Source organism: Fundulus heteroclitus, chromosome 5 (genome assembly GCF_011125445.2).
Source record: "Fundulus heteroclitus isolate FHET01 chromosome 5, MU-UCD_Fhet_4.1, whole genome shotgun sequence".
In the NCBI taxonomy this organism is placed as follows: domain Eukaryota; kingdom Metazoa; phylum Chordata; class Actinopteri; order Cyprinodontiformes; family Fundulidae; genus Fundulus; species Fundulus heteroclitus.
Window position 1 is genome coordinate 19,454,033 of NC_046365.1, and position 16,751 is coordinate 19,470,783.

Sequence of the window (16,751 nt, forward strand, 5' to 3'; positions counted from 1 at the left end):
AGGCTGCTCTTCATAATGTGAAAGACTAGAGAACATACTATTCATGGTAGACAGATAAAACGCGTGTCACAAGAAAATTACTAGACCAGCAGCAAAGGTGGAGGGTACTGATGAAAATTATTTCCTAATGCAGTACTTGCTAAGCTTTTTAACAAATTTATGAAAAATATAAAAGATCTAAAGATATGTAGTTATAAATATGGCAGGTTAAGACATAACCTTCTTAATGAATTGACAGTTCAACTCAACAGCAACACGACTGTCATTATTTAAAGGGGCCTGATCACATACTATGACTTTAAAAACAGGATAAAATTCGGATCTTTCTGAAGACTTCCAGAGACTTTCTTAAAATGCCATAACATGCTGTTTGCTTTGTCATTCTTTGTGAATTAGGTTTTCATTTATTTAAGATATTAAAATAAAAATACATAACACAACCTTGTTTTGATCATTAGACAGTGCTCAACAGCCACCTAGTTGTGAAATTTCGTTTATTGAACCTTTAAGTAGCCGTTTTGTTTTTTATTTAAAATTAGTATTGATCAAATGGAGTTAAGAATACCTTAAAAAAAGGAGGGGGGTCCACTGCCTTTGAATCTGTGTGCACATAACTACAGTTCAGGGCACAGCTGAAGCTTTTTTTGAGTGATTACGCCAACCCTTGACATGATGCCGCTCTGGGTGCTGAGCCATATCTCCCAGATCAAAGAACACCCCAGATGTTACTCCCATAGACATTATAAACATAGATGCCTCGTTGGGCGCAGGTTTGTATGTCAACGTCACCGCCATATTGTATGTGGCAGAAAGTAGTGAACGTCTGTGTTCCCTGTGTAAATGTTTTAAGTATTCAGATAGATATATATGGAGCTTACATACACTTGTAAATATAAAGAGATTAATTGATAGAGACTGGCTGCCAAATTGGCTTGATCGATGTGCATATATAGATTTTGAAGTATTCTAAATAAATAGGTGTGTTTATATATAAGTATATGTCCAGATTATAGATATATATGTGTGTGTGTGTGTGTGTGTGTGTGTGTGTGTGTGTGTGTGTGTGTGTGTGGCTGTAATATTATGGGAAAAACGTCATATTATGACAATTAAGGGGGAACATTTCCAGAATAGTCACAGTTTGCATAACTATTTTAGTGCTGGAGTAATAGGGCCAGGTTAGATTCTTATAATTATTTTTATTCTTTACAAGAATAAAAGGCAGGAGAATGAAGCCAAAGGAATAACAAAATAAACTCGTAATATTACAAAAATAAAAATATTACGAATATAAAGTATATTCTGAGATTAAAGTCCCTCTGATACTGAGTCTAACTGCAGATTTGCCACATTCAACATGGCGGACGCTCTGACGCATTCGCAGCATAGGCAGAACCCGCCCCCTCCCACCCAGTATGGCAAGCCGTATTAACATTTAATCACTAGACTGGCTGTTCATTACTAATATCTACACCTCATTTCACGTTCGTTGTACAGCTATGTAAGGTGATGACGTCACCCAGTGACGTTTAACAGCCAATCCCTGGTCAAAGGTAAAGTCATTTTGACAGGAGGCTTGACTGTAACGCCACACCTGTTGTCGGTGAACGGGAAGGGAGGGACTTTAGTCAGAGCAGCAGACCCGTCACGGTTCGCGTGGGGTCGGTCGGTGTACTGCGGCTCCACCTTGGTCCGAGACAGCACCGCTCTAGGAGAAGCTGCTCTGAACTGCGTCCAGGACACCCCGAAGGAGCTGTAAGACTGGAGACATTTCTTCATCGTTTAACGCGGAAGTTTAGCAGCAGTGCGCGCTCGTGAGAGTTTCGTTCACGCCGCTCGTTCACGCCGCCGTCGGACTTTAAAGCTCTTTAAATGTGACACGAGCGTGTTTTGCCCGCTCGTTCGGAAGAAGCCAGAAAGAAGACACAAACCCGAGATACACGCCACCCCTGCCAAAACTTATCTTTCTCCGTGAATGCGCCGAAACCAGCCTTACTTTCGTTTTCACTTAAGTTTCGTTTCTTCCTCGCTGCAGCTGTAGGTGCCGTGCCACCATGGCCGAAGCGGAGGAGACCGGGTTCTCCCTCATGAGCCTGGAGGACGAGCTGACCTGCAGCATCTGCCTGAGCACCTTTGACTGCCCGGTCACCATCCCCTGCGGACACAACTTCTGCCAGGAGTGCCTGCTCGCCACCTGGAAGGACTCCTACAGCTGCCCCCAGTGCCGGACGCTGTTCGCCACCAGGCCGGAGCTGAAGAAGAACACGGTCCTCAGCACCGTGGTGGAGACCTTCAGGGTCAGGTCCGGCAAGAGCGACGGTGCGGCGGCGGCGACGGCGTCGGCGGCGGCGAGCAAACCGGAGAAGAAGAAAAAGAAGGACGCGATCCGCTGCGACACCTGCATGGAGGCGGTCGCGGCCCAGACCTGTCTCACCTGCATGGCCTCCTTCTGCGAGGAGCACCTGCGGCCCCACCGGGAGAACCCCACCTTCCGCCTCCACCAGCTGACCAACCCCGTGGAGGACCTGATGGAGCGCATCTGCAGCGACCACTACAAGCTGATGGAGCACTTCTGCAGCCAACACCAGCGGCCGATCTGCACCCTGTGCCTGCAGCACGCCCACAGGGGCTGCTCCTTCACCTCTCCGGAGGAGCAGAGGAGCAAGAAGGAGGTGGGTGCATTCTAACGAGCCAAAGTGATTAAACTGGGGAAATGAGTGAAATGTTAGTTTAAAAAGGTGTTCAAAGGGTTACAGTGATGTATTGCACGATTCTATGAATGTGGCCTACAGCTAATGCAAGCTAATTTATCAGAAATTAAAACATCGCATTAATACAGGACAACATTAGGGTTTCTAACGCATGAGTATTATATTGTTGTCATTATTATGTTGTCCAGCATTTACACACTCCACAGGGACACAGTAAGGTGTTTCTTAGTATGTAAATCAATGTGTTTTCATCCCAAAATACTTTTATTTCATACATGGTATTACGTAATAATTATTGTTCATTATTTATTATTCTTTTATCACACACTCCTGAGCTTTCTGTACACACCAACAACAATCTTATCTTGATATATTTTGCGTGCTGTTTAGATCCACGTGCATACACAGTTGTTTTTTTTTAAAGCGTAGGAATGGGTTTAACTTTTCCAGGTGATTCGTGTCTTATCCTTTGCTTGCAACTGAGGCAGAAGCTTAATATCACTGAGAGAGAACCGTTTTGTACAGCTTCTGTACTGACAATGTAACTCCTTGCCAATGTGATTCAGCCATAAGTTTGTCAAATACAGAGACAGCAAATTAATAAGCGTTAAATTATGGTTTCTGCAGTATTATCAGTGTGTAAAAATTCATCTTGAGAATCTCAGCTGTAAATTATCTGCAACGCGTGATCTACTTTCAGCAGTTATCGGGCAAAATTGCTCCCACTGCATTTACTCCCGTGGGCTCCTATGTCGGCCTAGAGAAGAAAAGACCCAGCCAATATGGCGGCGACACAGGATGCGATGTCTAGTATATTTTTCTCTATGGGTAGGAGTGCGTGAACGCGGAGAGGCGGAGGAATATTTCAGCCAGCGTTGTCTCTGCGTGGCAGTGCAAGCGGGTCACTAACGTGTTTTATCGCCACTTATTTTGGAGCCCAAATAAGCGACTTCACTTTCAGAAACAAGCCCAAAACAAATCGCAACCCGCGACTCAAAATTTACAAGCAACTTCAGAAAAAAAAGAAGCTCAACGCCGCTTATAATAAGCAGACTTGGCAACACTGAACCAAGCACGTCCTTAGAAAGTTGAGTGGAAGGAAAAACGTGTTGGATGAAGGTGTGCCCAGTCTCGAGAGGATTGTGACGCGTGTAGTCATTAAAGAATTTGTTGAAGATTCACTAGGCGTGGACTGCAGGTGTGCTTCAAGAGTCACCGCACACAGACGTGTTCAGGACATCGGGCGCAGCTGTCGCATTATGTGTTAAGCCTTCCCTGAACCAGTGACGGTGTCAGGTATTTCATGCCGTGCAAATATTTCATGCTTCCAGGAAAGGAATGAAACTGTCGGTGAGCACGTTGTTTTTAAAAGGCAGGCGGTGCATCTTCTCAGTATACGTGAGGAGAAGGTGTGGGAGGAGTTTTCCTCATAAACGCAGAGTGAAGCAAAGTCAAAGATGACGTAGCAGAGCAATTTGAGTTCCTTGTGTTAGAAGTGTAACAAGAGGTTTGTTCCCCTACTGATGGTGCGTGGATACCACAGAGAGGACTCCATGAGACAAACCTGCTGAACAATGGAGGGTTTTATTTCAGCTTGCCGATGTCAGAGGATACAGGTCCTGTGCAAAAGATCCGGAGGGAAGGGAACCGACTTATAGGAAAAAAATCGCTGTTGATCTCTGGATACAGACTCTTTTATAGAAGTTCAAACCATACATATGCAACACCAGATTTAGCTGCGTTACCTCTAAAAGCCTTTAACCCAAACCATGAGCACATCTTATACACAGTTTCCCATGTTTGGAATCCGTCAGCCTCGAGCTGCAGGCCTTTTTGGAGCCTCCGGTCTAGAAATATCCTCTGAAACAAACCTGAGGCCTTGAGCATCATCGTTACATGTTGTTAACTTCTGACAGTGAAAATGTGCAGTAACTACTGAAGCTCACCTGCTAGTTGATGCACAGCCTGGAACCGATCATATGCTGTTGAATCATTAACTTTGTTGACAGCTAAAGATATTTTGTTTTACATAGCAAGCGACTCTGTTGTGTTTATTTCAGTCGCACAGTGTGAGAGGTTGTCAGCTGTAAGGATCTGAACAGGAAAGAATGGAGACACCCATGGCTGTTGTACAGTTTGAAATGGTTTGTAGGCCATAGACAAGTGAACTAAATACACGATGTGCTGCTGCACTCCAAAATAAAATTAGTTAAGCTAATACTAAATAAAATTATTGTAGTCTTCAAGAAATTACTTTTGTTTAGCTGCATCTATCTATCTATCTATCTATCTATCTATCTATCTATCTATCTATCTATCTATCTATCTATCTATCTATCTATCTATCTATCTATCTATCTATCTATCTATCTATCTATCTATCTATCTATCTATCTATCTATCTATCTATCTATCTATCTATCTGATTATTGTGCTTGCAGAGCTGAGTACATCTTCATGGGCAGAGACAGAGAGTCTGCATAGTGAAACATGAGATAAAGTAGCATTTTTGTTGGGTCTCTGCTGCAGCGTTTCAGCCGCCTTGCATAAATTAGGAGTGGCACATATACTGTTACTTACACCATCTGCTTCTTTAATGCTTTCACAACTGAGTCACAACTTAGTCCACTCTTTTAACCCTTAGTGTCAAGAAATCTAGAACTACTTCATTTCTTACTTCATCATAAAGGTCTCAAAAATAGACACAGCCAGGTATAAAGCTTAAAAAATAAATTACATTCATATCCAGGCGTAAGCAGCTAAAGGGGATATTCAGCTGTTTTTAATATCAAAGGATTGAATTACACCCCAACTAAACAGTAGACAATACATCTGTTCAATTATATTTTGAAATGTAAATCCAGCAATTTTTTATGATGTGGTGGAGCCAACCGTATTTAAGGGTGACTAACTCTTATCACTGTAATGATACAGGATATGGCTGAATGCATCGTCCTTGAAGTCCAACTGAATGCATCGTGTTTTTCTGTTTACAGGCTGACCTGAGGGAAAAGTTGGTGTTTCTGGATGGAAAGCTCTCCAAGAATGAGACTGTCATTTCACAAATGAGGTCCATGCAGAACAAGCTGAAGGTTTGTCGTCATTTGAATGATCGGCGATGGCTTGAAACGAAGAACGTCGACCCTGTTCATTTCGGTTTGTCCTGTCTCTGGGTTTATTTCTGTTAATCTGGTCCTCACAAGGAGTCAGCCATCCACAGGAAGAGTGCAGTAGCAGCTGGGTATCAGCAGATGCGGGACATGCTGACCAGAGAGGAGGGTGAAGCCATGAAGGCGATAGACAAAGAGGTGGAGACCGGCGAGGTCAAAATCAGAGGTCTGGTCACGAAGTTCAGTGAAAATGTCAACAACATCAGCAAAGCTAAAGAGGACATCCACTGTCTGCTGGCTCAGTCCCAAACCCTAGCCTTCTTACAGGTGAGATGGCTTCCTCGTCTGTATGTCTGTTTACATAACTTGTTCACTGGTGGCACATGTGAACTGATTTGAATCTGTGAGGAGATTCTTCGTGATGCTGTGCGTTTGTGTGCTTGCAGAAGTATTCCTGCTTCCTAAACGTTTTTTACTTTGTGTCATGCTACAGCCACAAACTTTAATGTATTTCATTGAGGTTTTGTGTGATGGACCAACACAGAGTGGTGTATTTGTATCCAGCTACTTTTCCTCTGGCACGAAAAAAGCCATCGCTTTCAGAAATAAGGGTGTAAAGGTGCAAATAATCACAGCGGAAATATGCGATTCATTAAGGTTTTATCACCAGCATTCAACCAGCCCAAAACAACAAATGGCATACAACAACACCATTGTAGTGTGTGGCAGGACTGCTGCAGGTTAATGGTGCATTCAAGGGCAACTCGTCCACTGGATTGTCCATGTAACTTCAAAGTGTATGAAATACTATTTATTCTTTAATGTCAGCACAGTCTTACTAAAAACTGTTTTTGTATGTCCATCCAGGCACTGGCTATATCTGCTTATCTTTATTTATTGAATATTAAAGGGGCCATGGCAACAAATTAGGTTTTTCTGAGGTTTTGAGGGTATAATATGTGAAAAGTGAATACCTGCTCAGGGGCAGTCGGTTTTGTCTCTTTGCTCAAAAACGGTCAGATCAAAAAACAGGTTGTCTTTCTACATATTTCATGTTTTCCAATTAAAGGTATACTATGCAACCGGGGTTGATTTTCCAGCGAGGCTCCCCCCAGAGGGCGAAAGTAAAAGTGCACTGTTGTAAAGATGCTCAGCTGTTCTGGTTTCTCCTTCAAGCCAGGCGCGGTTGTTTTGAGCTTAGCAGACAGGCGAACGCAACGAAAAGTCGAAAAAACGGCAGTACAAACAATGACTAACACAGTGAAAGTATGAACATCAGGGTATTCCCGCAGCGCTATCTTGGCAAGGCGGCCGCCTCGCCAAACTCACGCTACCGCCTCGCCAACATTCAAAAAAAAAAAAAAATAATAATAATAATAAAAAAACCGACTCTCGCGGTGTTGCACGAGACTTCTGAGCCTGTGAGTGCGGGCCGAGGGCTCTTGCAATTGCAAGTACGGCATTTCCCCCACAGACCACCAAGGTGGCCAAGAAAACCTTTGTTCAACCTGAAATGACTCATTTAATCATCCAAAACGGTATGGAACACATTAATTAACTGAAAAATGTTGCATAGTATGCCTTTAAAGCACACCATTCAGCAAAGAGCCTTCCCCCTCCCTTCCCCTCCTCCACCCAGTTGATACATAACTGTGAGTCGTGCTGTGGGTTAAAGTTAAAGTTAAAGTTCGTTGCCGCGACGGTTGTCCATCATTTGGAAAATGAGATCAAAAAATAGATACTTCGTTTTGTTTAGACTTTTTATTCGAGTTTTTAAACTGAAGCTGTGTTCAACCAATGAACACTAAATAAAATAATCAAAAGATAAATGGCGTAGCAAATAATTTGAACTTTCATTCATTTGGATAGACATTTATAAAAGGACTAGGCTGTGGTTAGGATTGATTTATTCTAACACATTCTTGTGTTAGGATGGCCCAATCAAAGTCCAGATTTATACCCAATTGAAAATCTACGGCAAGATTTGTGTATTGAACCTTAAAATCTGACTCAGCTTGAGCTATTTTTGCAAAGAACAATAATTAAAACCATTCAGTCTTCAAAAGTGCAAAGCTGGTTGAGACATGCCGCGACAGATTTGTTGTTTTATATGCAACAAAGGTTTCTGAGTCTGGGGGGGTTGTTAAGCCATGTATTATTTTTACTTCACTTAATGTTTGTTCAACTTTGTGCTGGTCAAACAAATACATTCCCAATGAAACACATTGAGGTTAAAATGAGGCAAAATGCAAAAAGCTATGGGGTATATTCCTGTAAAGCACTGTACATTTCACTTTTTGTCTACCCAAACCTCTTCTTCCTGCCTAAGAGTGAAAAGAATAAAACCTGAAATGCGTGTAATTTCCTGTATGCACATGCGTTTGGCTGAAATAATTATCCAAATATACTGCGTTGCTCTGTGTTTCTGTCCCTGCAGACTTCATTTAACCTTCCCCAAGCTGTAAGCTTTGACCCTTACACCCCTCGAATCAGCCTGGACTCCAAGAAGGTCGTCCAGTCCGAGGCCTTTGCCTTGACGTTGAAAAACTATCTGACGGAGCTTCTGAAACACCCTGTGGAGGCCAGAATCCCAAAGCTCATAGCAGGTGACCATGCAGGCACATTTATTAGCCGATTTGACCCTGTGTAGATGCATTATGAAAGTATAGTTGAGTAAATATGCAATTTTATTGCAGACATTAATACTGGCACATATGCAGCGGGTGAGTGGTTTAATGTGTGGAAAGTGGAAACACGGGAAACCAATCAAACCAAATACTCTAACTATTGCAGTGATTTATCTAGGCGGTGTCTCACAGGAAATACAGTTCATCATTTAGATGGAAGGATGAAGGCTAAATAACAAAATTGTATTTCAGGTGAGAGAGCAGCTTCTGCATTTGGGCATGCACCTGCAAGTACTGGAACTAATCAGGAATCCGGTTTGTTTATCTCCCCAACAACTTATTTATTCTATTTGAGTTATCTTGTTTTAATATTTTAAACCTTAATAGAGCCACAATTGAATTCTATTTGTCGTTTCTGATTTTTGTCAGAGCAAAAATTCCCTCAAGCGATGCCCAGACTTCCCAGGTCCCACAGTCCAGGTCCTCAGCCCAAACCAGCTCAAAAGAAGAAACCTCAAAGTAAGAAAAATGCAAAAAAAAAAAATGTGTCTATTCAAATAAATTATACAAAAAAATCCTGTTCCCTGAATAATTTAAACACAAAGCAAAAATATACAACATTGTAAGGGTATGCTAAAGCAAGTGAAACTGGAAGCCCAATGTTTTCTTCCATTTATTCAGGCACAACTATACAGTGTAACATTTTGTTACATTAAAACCACAAACTGATGGATTTTTTTGAGAGTTTATCTGAAGTGCATAAGTGTAAAGCTTACAAATCAAAAACCTGAAAAGTGTAGCATGCATTAACATTGGCTGCCTTAAAGCTTAATTTCTTTGTTAATATAGTCCACCTGTTGGTAATTTAATCTGAGGACAGAAAGATAGTGGCACAACTAGAAACCTCCTAAGTTATGGCCATCCACCTAAAGTGACAGGTAAGGAGAGCTATAATCACAGGAGCAGCCAAGATGCCAGTGGTAACTTTGGAGGAGCTGCAGAGATCTACAGCTCAGGTGGGAGAATCTGTCAGGGCAAATTTTTGTTGTAATATCTAAACGTCTGGCATTGATGGAAAAGAGGCAAAAAAGAAAGCCAATTTTGAGAGAAAACCTAAACAATGTCTTTCAAAGTTTCGGTGAAACTTAGACACAAGCCTTATAGAGAATTCAGCAGTATGTGGGGGGAAAGTGCTCTGGTCAGATGAGACCAAAATTGAATTCTTTGCCAGGGCCACAATTGTAATAGTTTAGACCAAAGCATCTTAATGTGTTAGAATGGTCTAGTCAAAGCCCAGATGTAAATCTATTTCAGAAAATCTTTGGCAGGTTTTTGAAAATTTCTCATAAAGATGCTTCCCATCCACTCTAACTGAGTTTCTGCTGTTTTGCAAAGAGGAGTGAGCAAAGGTTTCAGTCTTTGTACCCGCAAAGCTTGTAGAGACACACTTGAAAAGAGCTTCAGCTGTATAAGCAGCAAAGGGTGGATTTTACAAACAAATTAGCCCAAGAGACTGAATACAAGGGCAAAGGCTTTTGAGGAAGTCTCTTATCGTATGGGAAATAAAACAGTGGCAAAATGGCACTAGGATTTAAATTTTTGTTATACAACTGCTATAAAAACATGAAATCCAAACACAGCCTACTGGTTTATGATTTAATGAATATGCCCTGAGCACTAAGAATAAATGTTGGCCATTTACAAAGTATTTGTTTATTGTGGCTGCTTTTGTGTTTTATTGTTGGCCTCTGAAACTGGTGTGTGTTCCCCACAAGATCCAAACTGCTGTTTCAAAGATTGTGGCGTCCCCACATTGGGCTCATATTACAGAGACAAAATTTGCTATGATGATATCTTGGTCTACATGCAGAGTGAGAGTTTTAATCAGCTTTATGGAGTGTTTGGGGGTTTAACCAGTGAGACTAACAACGGACAAGAATCCGTACTTCAAAATCAGGTCTATTAAAGATGGACCCAATTAAAGTCGGCCCCCTGACCAGTTTGTCATGAATTTTCTGGAAAATATATGAAGCTACCATGCATTTAAAATGTCTATATCTTTGCTTTAGTCTGGGTTTTTTTTGTCATAGTCTGTGTTACGTAAAAAATATTCAAACCTAAAGAACTGTGGCTATACATTTTTCTTTCTATCTCTACATTGATGTTCTTTACCAGTGTGTCAACGTTTATTGTTTTCTTCACAATTTGACTTCAGTGTATGGTTCCTGAAGGTTTTTGTTGTTAATTGAAAATGACGTTTGACTTATTTATCTGTAGAAACCACAAAAACTCCTTCTATGACCACAGAAAAAAGTCCAGGAAATAAGAAACTGGGAAAATCTATGGAAAACCTGCTGGAGTTTGGTGTGAAAGACATACCAATGGGGCATCCTGCTACTGCTGACACCAAAGAAAAAGCAGGTAAGTACCAGATTTAAATAGTCAAATGTTAATAATTGCTGATTAAGTTCAAGTAGAAATAATTAATGATGTTTAAAAAAAGTCAGCTTTTCACATTAATGTTATTATTGGTGCTTATCAACAAATTAGAATAACATTAACAAGTTTATTTCTGTAATCCAAAATTTGGATTAAAAGGAGGATAATCCAACTTTTTCCAATTTTTGCTAACAAAGATGGCTGTTCAGAGGGCTTTCTCCGTACAACCCATAGTAAGAGAATGTTGAGTGGAAGGAAAAAGTATGGTTGAAAAAAAGGTGCACATATATAACAGGGATAATCACAGCTGATAATTGTGGGCTGAACAACCGTCTAGTCAGCAATGTTCCCAATGCTGATGTAAGCAATAACAGATCTGTATTTAGAATCCATTATTTATTGGTATATTATTTATCTGAGAGACTGAATTTGGTTTTTTTATTATCTGTCTTTTGAATCTTCAAAGCTAACAAACAGTCATAATAAATATATTATATTCATTTACAACACATCGATGTATGACTTCACCTTGAGAAGAAATTTCACCTCTTGATCTTCTATTTGAGTTGCACCTGTACAAGTTGATATAAAACAAAGAGCTAAAACATTTTTCCTGGCGTTCTGTTACAGAGACTTCAGACATTCCCTCAGAGATTGGCCCTTTTGAAAAACGAACCGAACTTCTGAAATGTAAGGAACACAAATGTTTTTGCCTCACGTCATGCTAGCACCGGTTTGTCGTTAAACTAGTCTTGTGCTCTGCATCCACTAGATGGCACTGTGCTCACCTTTGACCAACGGACGGCCCATAAACGCATCCAGCTCAGTGATAACTTCACTAAGGCCTCGGTGTCTGACGAGCACGCCAGCTACCCCGACTGCCCCGAGCGCTTCGCCGTCTGCTCCCAGGTCCTCACCTCCAAGGGTTTCTCCGCGGGGCGCCACTACTGGGAGGTGCGACTGAGCAGCAACAACTTCATCGGCGTCGGGCTGACGTACAGCAGCATCGACCGCAAGGGCCCCACCAGCAGGCTGGGTCGCAACGACAAGTCCTGGTGCGTGGAGTGGTTCAACGTGAAGCTGTCCGCCTGGCACAACAGCAGCGAGACGGTGCTGGTCAATCCCAACCCGAAGCGCGTAGGGGTGCTGCTGGACTGCGAGGAGGGCAGGGCGACGTTCTATAACGTGGCGGACAGGGCGTACCCCTTCCACTCGTTTAATTTTCAGTGCGCTGAGGCCGTCTATCCAGCCTTCTGGATCTTCTCCAGTGGCTCTTTCATCACTCTGTGCAAGCTTCAGTAAACTATGACGTGCAGCGAAGCATAAGAACTGCACGTGTTTACAGTGAAGCGTGACGGGAAACACCAGACTTACCGGTGTGTCGTTTGACACCGGTTAGTCTGAAATCTTAGAAATAAAACTATAAAGCAAGTAAGGATCAACGTTTACCACCCAAAAAATGTTAATTTAAACGGTCCAAACCAAAACGTATCACAATGTTTGCTGATGATTGGTTAAAGCATTCAGATGTCGCCCCAGTCATGTTAAATTTTCTCATTATTATCACACATTTTGTTATCATCACTTTCTCTGCACTACCCAGAAGCCTCTTGGTTTAAGGGTATAACATGCAGTCAGTATTTCTAAATGCAGAATATTTTAGCTAGCATTGAACATCACTTTTAGAAATGTTGTGTTTCAACATCATGAGATCCAGGTACAACCTTATTTACAAGTCAACTATAAATCACTATAAATCAAATTGGGGTTAATGCAAAAAAAAAAAATAATAATAATAATTTCTTGGGTTATTTTATGCCCTTAGTAACGGCCCTGGTCTTCTCACCCATTTGTCGATATGTTTTGGTTTGACCGTTCCTTTATGCCCAGCGGTAAGTTGATCTTTATAGCAGGAGACTGAGGTTGGTTCTGTCCACGCTGACTCTAGAAAGTCAGACGAAAGCTTTACTACACAAATGGATGGTAAGGTGAGGGCAGATCGATGAAAGAGAAGGTGGAACTGGTTTTCAGTTGTGAGTTAGGGCTGCTTAAGCGTTTTTATCCAATGTTATGTTTGGTGATCGGGACTCGCTTCTGCGGTTTATTCCAAATCTGGGATGTATTTAAGGATAACGTTTGCTTTTAATACATCCGATGTAATCAAGGAATAAAACCGGATTATCTTTTAATCAATGGGGATTGGAGATAGTCACACTTCTTTTTTCTTCTTCTTCTTCCTAATCTGATACAGGGTGTACTGTATGCAGTTGGAGAGCAACTGATCTTTGCATCAGTGGCAGCGATGGACCAGATTATTATTGTTATACGGCTAACACGTGCGTTTAAAGCGATAATCTGTGTTCAGTTATGGATTTTTCAGATCATTCTGTAAAATCCCTGCTCATTATCAGAATTGTTCACTCGCAATATCGTTGTTAAATATTGCAGTGACCGCATCGGCTGCGATGAATCCACAGTGATATGATCACACTTCAACTTATGTCAGGTTAGTGAGTGTTCCTGTGGATTTAGAAACTTTACAGAGCCTCATTTACTGGTGTCGCTCTGTCCCTCTAAGATCCTGAGCAGCAACGTTCAGGACAAACACCTTTAGAGTCTTTACTTTGACAGCAGGGTGGGCGTTCCAGGTCCTTCAGCCTCCACATCGAGAAGCTTGAAATTGTTGCTCCGTTTAGATTGAGGCTTTGGTCTTTGAAAGTGGGGAGAAAAATGTTTATATCAAGAAAGGCATCCAACATATACCGGGGAAAAAATTATTTCAATTCAATTTAGTGTCCATTTACTCCAAAACAATACAAAGATAACTCACAGAACACTGAGAAATCACTCTGCGAACAAATTTTTAAGGTTTCTGCACAAGTCTCGCTTAAATTGTTAAAATCATTAATCGTGGAATACATGAAGAAGGGACTTTTTAGCTTGTAGGTGTTTTTATATAACACCTACATTTAAAAATTTGTTTTTGTAGCTGTGGTATAAGACTGCCTATACTGAAGGTCACAGCAAAGCAAAACAAAAAAAAAAATCTTTAAAAGCCTTTACTTGATGAAATGAAAATAGCAGTGGGCAGCGTTGGAACACGAGTCAAACTTAACGTCAGGCCATTCAGTCTGACTGGGTCTCTTAAGCACGTAATTCCCATAATCAGGATCATAATGACGAGTAGATACATTGAATGTGTTGGGATTACCAAGCCTTAAGTGTTGACTTTCTTATTCCTTCGACTGATTAGGACAGACATCATATAGAGTCTGTTTTCCTGAAGAAGTGAAACGGCCGTCTCTCTTCTGATCGCCTGGAAGGCTTTTTGCCTTCAGTGGTGGAGTTCGGATGAGGGAATGATCGGGAAAGAGGAGATGACGATATTCAGCAGCGGTCCAGGTCCAGATTTGAACTTGCGACTGTTGTGCTTTTATGCCCCATAGAGCTGAAATACTTAAGTTTCCTCTATGCTAGGCAGGTATACACAAACGAGCCACTGGAATGCTCCTCTGGCTTATTGTGCGGTGACTGGAAGATGGGAAGATTTCCAAGAACAAATGAAGTTTTGTATCATGCAATGTTTAACCTGGCAAGTAATTTTTTTTTTCTGTGGTGTATTAATAAAAGTGGTACCTTTTATGCTTCTCACTGTTTGTATCATACTTGTGAACTCTGTTGCTGTTGTTCTTTAAATGTTCTGACAACTTATAAAGAGCTGTTCCTCAGCAGGGAGTCACTTGTTTACTTAAATCCCATTAAACTTATTTCTATTCCAAACCAGAGAAAGTGACTTATTTTTTTTTCTGCTTGAAAACTGCTTTCACGTTTATTCGCAGCCTTCTGTTACCCATGTTCCATGTTGTCGCCAGACTTAACCAAAATAAAACTAAATGTATTTATTACAATTTATTTAGTTTTTTTTAACGAAAATTAATCATTAACAAGCTTTTTTTTTTTACTGTTTCAATTCTAATAACTGCTCTAAAAGTAGCCTTTATTTACGACTTAAGGGTCTGTAACGATAAGCTTTGATTTCACCTAATGAATTAATTCCTGTTTTCCTTTTCTCCATTGCTTTTCACTGGGCGTAGCAAAGGACTGACTGTAAATCCTGTCCAAAAACCTGCAGCAAGTGCAAACAAAGCAAAAAATCTTTGAAGGAGAAAAAAAGCAATGTCGAGCAATCTGACTTTGTACCAAGTGTGTCTGGAAGGATCGGTTCAGTAGTCGATGTTGGGTTTCAGGCAGGCCTGACGGCACACCTGAAACAGGAGTTTCTTGTTGACTGAAGTAGTTTCAAACTTCTCTATGCGGGCCCCACCTATAATTTATGGTTCAACCTAATGGCTTTACAACTTAATCTGTACAGAAGTCGTCAGAGTAATTACAAGCTTTTTGTGCAATTTATTAATGTTGCACTTTCCTGTGGTGCAACACTAGCTGAAGCTCCAAAAATGACATGATCATCAAGTCATTTTAGTGATTCAAATCAGTGAAACTAAGATGCACATGAATTACTTGCAAAGTGATACATATAAAGCATTCATTTATGTATTTATGTATGTACATGTCCTTGCATGCATGTGTGAGTGTATGTTTACCAGGACCTTGGAGGTCTTGGTAAGTAAAACAAGCTCTTTTTACATCTGCTTCTTTGACTCGCCGTCTTAAGTCGCATGGAAGCAGGTTTTTAGTACTTCCTGAAAGGCAAGGCAAATTTATTTGTATAGCACATTTCAGCACAAAGACAATGCAAAGTGCTTTACATGATTCAAATATAGGAGAATAAAAACAGAATAAAAGCAAATAGGAATAAAATGTAGAAACAAAATAAAATGCAGAAACAAAATAGAACATGGGAGAACAGAAACTGAAAGCAAACATTAAAAACAGCTGGACTACAAAGTTGAACTAATGATGTTTCAGTAAAACAGTTTAACTAGAACAGTTAATCCTAAACAAATGTGATTTTAATCTTGATTTAAAGGAATTCAGGCTTTCAGCACTTTTACAGTTTTCTGGAAGTTTGTTCCAGATAAGTGGAGCATATGAACTAAATGCTGCTTCTCCGTGTTTAGTTCTGGTTCAGCAGAGCAGGCTGGAGCCAGAAGACCTTAATGGTCTGGAGGGTTGATTCACTCCAGTGTTGTAGTACTCAAGTCCGAGACTCGAACTCGAGTCCGAGTCATTAGCTAAATTTAGAGACTCGTGACTTGACTTGGACTTGAGCACTGATGACTCGAACTTGGACTCGGACTCCTACATTCAGATCATTCTGACTCGGAAATTGAGAAAAAGACTCGACTTTTTTTATATCATTAGGCTATAATTTTAATATGTCAGTAGAATATTATTTGGTGTATGATTTTAATATCTAAATTATTAGTGCAATGTGGTGGAGTGTGGATTTTTTTTTTTAGTTTAAAAACATGTAGGCTATGCTTACTTTAGTGCGGAACTTGGACTCGACTTGGATCAATAGTGACTCGACTCTGATTTTTTTTAATGACTTGGACTTGACTCGGACTTGAACACTGGAGACTCGAACCTGGACTCGGACTCGAGGCATAGTGACTTGACTACAACACTGATACACTCATAAGTCTATGATGTATTTAGGTGCTAAGCCATTTAGGGATTTTTAGACTAACAGAAGTATTTTAAAGTCTATTCTCTGAGATACAGGGAGCCAGTGTAAGGACTTTAGAAACAATTCAAGCTGCTGATGACTTGACTTCTGCCAAATGCAACATGTAAAAACAATGAAAAAGCCCATTATTAACACTATAAAAGGTGAAGTTCCTGTGGAGCTGCTGTCAGAGTTCACGCAGCTAATCTGGATGAGGTCACGACTCACGCTC

The 16,751-nt window shown here is 40.8% G+C and overlaps 1 protein-coding gene across 5 annotated transcripts; it reads left to right on the plus strand.

Moving 5' to 3' along the window:
- The first annotated feature begins 1,579 nt into the window (after nucleotides 1-1,579).
- trim25 (tripartite motif containing 25) lies at nucleotides 1,580-14,670 on the plus strand. Of its 5 annotated transcripts, XM_012882632.3 has the most exons (11): nucleotides 1,581-1,755; nucleotides 2,036-2,672; nucleotides 5,708-5,803; nucleotides 5,915-6,148; nucleotides 8,259-8,427; nucleotides 8,518-8,544; nucleotides 8,701-8,763; nucleotides 8,878-8,967; nucleotides 10,726-10,869; nucleotides 11,518-11,577; nucleotides 11,660-14,670. In XM_012882632.3, the coding sequence occupies exons 2-11, from the start codon at nucleotides 2,055-2,057 to the stop codon at nucleotides 12,187-12,189; spliced, it is 2,031 nt and encodes a 676-aa protein (XP_012738086.2). In that variant the 5' UTR covers nucleotides 1,581-1,755; nucleotides 2,036-2,054; the 3' UTR covers nucleotides 12,190-14,670. The 5 variants fall into 5 exon arrangements, with proteins under 5 accessions (XP_035993011.1, XP_012738086.2, XP_035993009.1 ...); XM_036137118.1 differs by having other exon boundaries at nucleotides 1,580-2,672; nucleotides 10,756-10,869; XM_036137116.1 differs by lacking the exon at nucleotides 8,518-8,544 and having other exon boundaries at nucleotides 1,581-2,672.
- Nucleotides 14,671-16,751: the final 2,081 nt, after the last annotated feature.